The sequence below is a fragment of the Eulemur rufifrons genome, chromosome 1, assembly GCF_041146395.1.
Source record: "Eulemur rufifrons isolate Redbay chromosome 1, OSU_ERuf_1, whole genome shotgun sequence".
Classification (NCBI taxonomy): Eukaryota; Metazoa; Chordata; class Mammalia; order Primates; family Lemuridae; genus Eulemur; species Eulemur rufifrons.
The window spans coordinates 19,315,771-19,320,565 of record NC_090983.1 but is presented as its reverse complement, the minus strand read 5'-3'; the positions used below and the strand labels follow the sequence as shown (position 1 = coordinate 19,320,565).

General features: G+C 42.5%; 1 protein-coding gene across 1 annotated transcript; it reads left to right on the top strand.

Moving 5' to 3' along the window:
• Positions 1-1,404: 1,404 nt before the first annotated feature.
• On the top strand, positions 1,405-4,151 carry RPL37A (ribosomal protein L37a). The gene is made up of 4 exons (XM_069467339.1): positions 1,405-1,454; positions 1,809-1,937; positions 2,556-2,638; positions 4,034-4,151. Exons 1-4 carry the CDS (start codon positions 1,452-1,454, stop codon positions 4,095-4,097), a joined length of 279 nt encoding a protein of 92 aa, XP_069323440.1. The 5' UTR covers positions 1,405-1,451; the 3' UTR covers positions 4,098-4,151.
• Positions 4,152-4,795: the final 644 nt, after the last annotated feature.

Below are 4,795 nucleotides of genomic sequence, written 5' to 3'. Positions count from 1 at the left end.
TTCCTTGTGCTCAGGAGTTCGAGAGTGAGACCCTGTCTCTATTAAAATTAGCTGGGTGTCATGGCATGTGCCGGTAGTCCCAGCTACTCAGGAGGCTGAGGCAGGACGATCGCTTGAGCCCAGGAGTGTGAGGCTGCAGTGAGCTACGATGACACCACTGCACTCTACCCAGGGTGACAGAGTGAGACCCAGTCTCAAAAAAAAAAAAAGAAAAAGGAACTTGAACCCCCCAACTGTCCCCCTTAAAAAGAAAATAATAATAATAAAGAAAAGTAAAATAACTTGTCAGTGGTCCCACAGCAGGTAAGTAGCAGAACTCTGCTTTGAACCCACACAGTCCGATTCCTGAGCCTTTGTTCCTTTTTTTTTTTTTTTGGGTGAGGTGGCCTGCCCACGTTCCTAACCATTATATGAGACTTCCTCTCTTTATCTTAATAATAATTGTTCCTATCATAAAGAATCATGATGAAAATTAAATGAGAACATCCATGTAAAACACGCAGCACCTACAACGTGTTGCCCTTCGACAATGCCAGCTGGTACTATCATTACCGCTTCTGCTGCCCCTGAGGAGCCGTGATTCTTCCAGTACTGAATTCAAATCATGAAGGATTCAAAGATTGCAACCATATGAAGTGTGCTGTTGTCTGCAAGGTGCTTTTAATAACTGTGAAAAACACATGCAAAGTTATTTTGAGACACTTAGTATTAAGCTTTGTGAACTAAACCTACTTGTTACCGGAGTCCTGATTGGAAACACACAGCCAGGTGAGCCCCAAGGTGCCTTTCAGGCTTCATGGTCTTTCTTGGTCTTTAAATCAGGGATTCTTCTTACGCTTCTATTCCAGCAGTTCTCTGAGCTTCCTCTCTTCTGGCCTAACCACCCTCTGAGACGAGGCAGCAAACTTTCTAGCGTGTTCTACATGAAGAAATAACACCATGTGCCTAGTCACGGAACACACCTTCCACTTCCCGGTCTCAATTGGAAACCTGGCTTTTTCCTGCTGACCCCCTGGAGAGAGCTGGAAGGATAGAGAACGGAAAGAAATGAGATTTGCAGTCAAAAGACTTAAGACTCGAGTTCTTCTCTAAGCCAAGTCCCCGTATGCAAATCACCTAAAATCTGGATCGGCTTCCCTGTGCATAAAATGGAGGAATTCGTACCTGCTTTGCAGGCTTTTGTGATATATATATATAAGATAATGTGCATGTGCGTAGCTAGAGTTTGCGAAAGCGGCTGAAGCTGGGGAAGAGACTTCTCGCCACCCCAAACATTCTCCAGGAGGCCGCCGGGAGCTCCGACTCCAGGAGGAGCGAACTCCGGGAAGCCTCCCGACCATAGAGCTCAGTTGCTAGCTAGGCCTCCGCGCGCCACTTCCGCTCCTCCGCCTGATATCGCGCCTGCGCACTGCGTCCCTTCCTCTCCGGGCTCGGACCTGGTTCGCGGCGAAATGGTGAGTCTCCCTGTGCGGCCTAGATTTTTTTCATCCGACCGCATCTGCCCTTTTTCATGGTTTCTTCGTCTGTCCCCGCCTCTGCTCGCCTGCCCTGGCTCGTGTCCTCCCTGGTCTCCGTGCCCTCGCACGAGACACCACTCTCGGACGCAGCCCGAGGCCGAGGGGGATGCGGCTTGGCTGGGCCTGGCCCACTGGGGTTTGGTTAACACGGGGCCTTCGGAGAAAGGGGAAATTTGGGGAAAACTAGGTCACAACGGGGGTGAGGTGGAGGAACGGTGTGTGGAGGCGCCAGACCTGGATCCCAGCTCATTTTAAATATCGCTGGTTTCGCTCTTGGCTCACTCTGAACAGGCTAAACGCACCAAGAAGGTCGGAATCGTCGGTAAATACGGGACCCGCTATGGTGCCTCCCTCCGGAAAATGGTGAAGAAAATTGAAATCAGCCAGCACGCCAAGTACACTTGCTCCTTCTGTGGCAAAGTAAGGTGGTCTGTGGTGGGGGGAGAGAGGGGGACGGCAGGTTTCCTTCCGAAGTGAGGCCTCTCTTTAAGTTAGTTTATAAGCCGTGTGCTGGTGAGCAGTTAGCATTGCACGTACTGTTGATTATCAGGGACGAGGTAAGAGTGTTGACGGGGTAACTTTAGGTTTTGTGAGACGTTTTTGACTTAAAGAAAACCATTTAGCAACTAAAGGCCAAAAATATCTGGCAGAGAGTTCCATTCTAAGCCAGACCTACCGTGTGGGAAATTATTCCATCAGTTTTGTCTACTGATGTTTCTGTCCCAACCCCCAAGATGTCTAGTCTGTGCATCTAAATAACATGCTAGAGGCTTTTGTTTAATAAAAGTTTGGGGGTTTACTATGTGCAAAGTACTGCATTATGACACTTGTTTTTTGTTAGGGAAGGGGGACTTAAACATCCCTAGTAATATCATAGTGAATCCAGATTTTTCTCGTAGTGGACTTCAGGGGATTAGAAACATACCGTAACTATATAAAACACACTAGCTTTGGTTTTATTGTGTAATAGACTACTGGATGCTTGTAAGACGAAAGATTGTTCCTTGGTTCATGGTGAAAATCGGTTCTCTTTTACAGACCAAGATGAAGAGACGAGCTGTGGGGATCTGGCACTGTGGTTCCTGCATGAAAACAGTAGCTGGTGGTGCCTGGACCTACAAGTAAGTGCATTTCTTTGTGGTATTTGGAAGTGTGTGGACCACATAGCACCAGAGTCCAGGCTTGACGCCGGATGGGCTAGTTTTAACTCTTGCACAAGACTGAGAAAGGAAGGATGCTTTTGTTATTTTCAGGACTCTTGAGTTATGGTTTATTTTCAGTTATTCGTAGAATAAGCACAAAACTACTGAAATGAAAGTTGGAGATCCGATTCGTGTATTAACTTTAGAATGCTACAGTCATTGGGATCATCATCATTGCAGGTCCATTAGTGGGACCGAGTCTGTATTGAACGTTGGTTTACACTGCAGGTTTTTATAAAAATAGTTAAAAGAAGTCAGCTTAAAACTGTATTTGGAAACTTGAGGCCACACGTTTGTCATTCTAAACAGTGTGGGTTGGACTTCTTAAAGTTTGTGATCCTGACAGGGCCAGGGTGATGCTGTTGAAATAGACCTATCCATGCTGGTTATTGCTTGCTTTGACTCTTAAACTTATCCATTTCTGGAAATAAAAGCCACTGTGAAAGACCTCTAATCTTGGAGTTCCTTGCTGACCCAGAGGTCTGAAGTGTTCTTCCTATAGCCAGCGTCCAGACCTGTGTTGTCCAGTACGCTAACTGGCCACACGTAAAATAATACATGGCTACTGTGATGAAAGAATTGAATTTTTAAGTTTTAGTTAATTTCAACTTAAAACTGCAGGAGGGTAAAATGTTGGGAAATTTGAAATGGTAATATGGATATGTATTGAAGCATCTTGTGGGGCTTTTTGAGGGCAAAAGGGAAAATGGGGAGAGGGTGTGCTCTTGGTTCTGATAGTAAGGCAAATTAGCATTCCTATACCCACCATATGGGATGGTGATAATGTTTTCAGGTATGGTTCCTGAATTTCGTGGTAAAAATTTTTGTAGTAATTTTTATAGCTTTCTTTCCAAAAGGTACTTTAGAGTGCTCTATTGCCTTAAACGTTGTTTTCTTGATAATCTTTCACTGGACCATCTTGTAATTTATTAATTTTTTCTGATACTCTATCCATTCCCTTTTAATAAATTTAGGTTGGCCTCTTAGTTTTTTTATACTCCTGCCTGAGAAAACAGATGGATGAGATTGCATATATAGTTCTGCCAGAGCCTGAAGACATGGCTCTTAAAGGATGCCGTCCCGTAGTTTGAAAGCCACTAATTTCTGAGCAATAGTCTAATGTTAGTTGAATCTTCGGATTAACTGCAGAAAAGCATTGACAGAGCAGTCTATCTCAGTATAATTCTTTCCAGGAGAATTTGGAAAGAGACCATAACATTTTTACTGTAACATGAAAACAAGGCAGATTTACTTACTTGCTGTTTCATATGGTAACATGCTTAATGATATTGGAAACTGAATTTTTCTTTCCAGCACCACTTCTGCTGTCACAGTAAAGTCCGCCATCAGAAGACTGAAGGAATTGAAAGACCAGTAGAAGCTCAGCTTTTCAGATGTGACTAGCCTATAATAAATGGGTTAATTTATGTAACAGAATTGCCTTGGTTTGTTGTTAATTTTATTAGATGTTCTGATTTGCATTGTGTTAATGGTGCTTTCTCAAGAGTCTTGGAAATTGAAGTTCTAATTTGTTTTGGAAAAACATGCTGAGATGAGTTTTTGTAATCCAGTCTCTTTTTTTTTTTTTTTTTTTTTTGTAGTCAAACGATAGGGTAGGGAATAAGAGTGGAAGCTTTTCAGGTTAGGTATTAGCTTTTTATAAATGTTTATGTGTCTTATCTTTTTACAAGGCTGCTCTTTTCAGCTTGACTTTTGGAATACATTGGAACAACTTTTGCAAACTTTAGTTTTAAATTGCAGTATTTTAAAAAATGTTTCTAAAGGTGTAGGATACACTAAAGGATAAAGGGTATATGTACGTATACTGCCTGTTCTACTTTAGATATTTCTTTTGATCATACACTATCAGCATCTTGAGTAAACAGTTGGAATTTCACAACAAATTTTGTAAAAGTCTGCCATTTTCCTTTTTTCAGTTTGCACACAAGAGTTGATAGGATTGAATTCAAGTTGATACAGATGATCATTCTAACAAAAGAAATTAAGTGCCTTGGAGGAATTCAAGAGTAATGATTAGCTATGATTATGATTGTTATTAGCCTTTCTTCTATACCT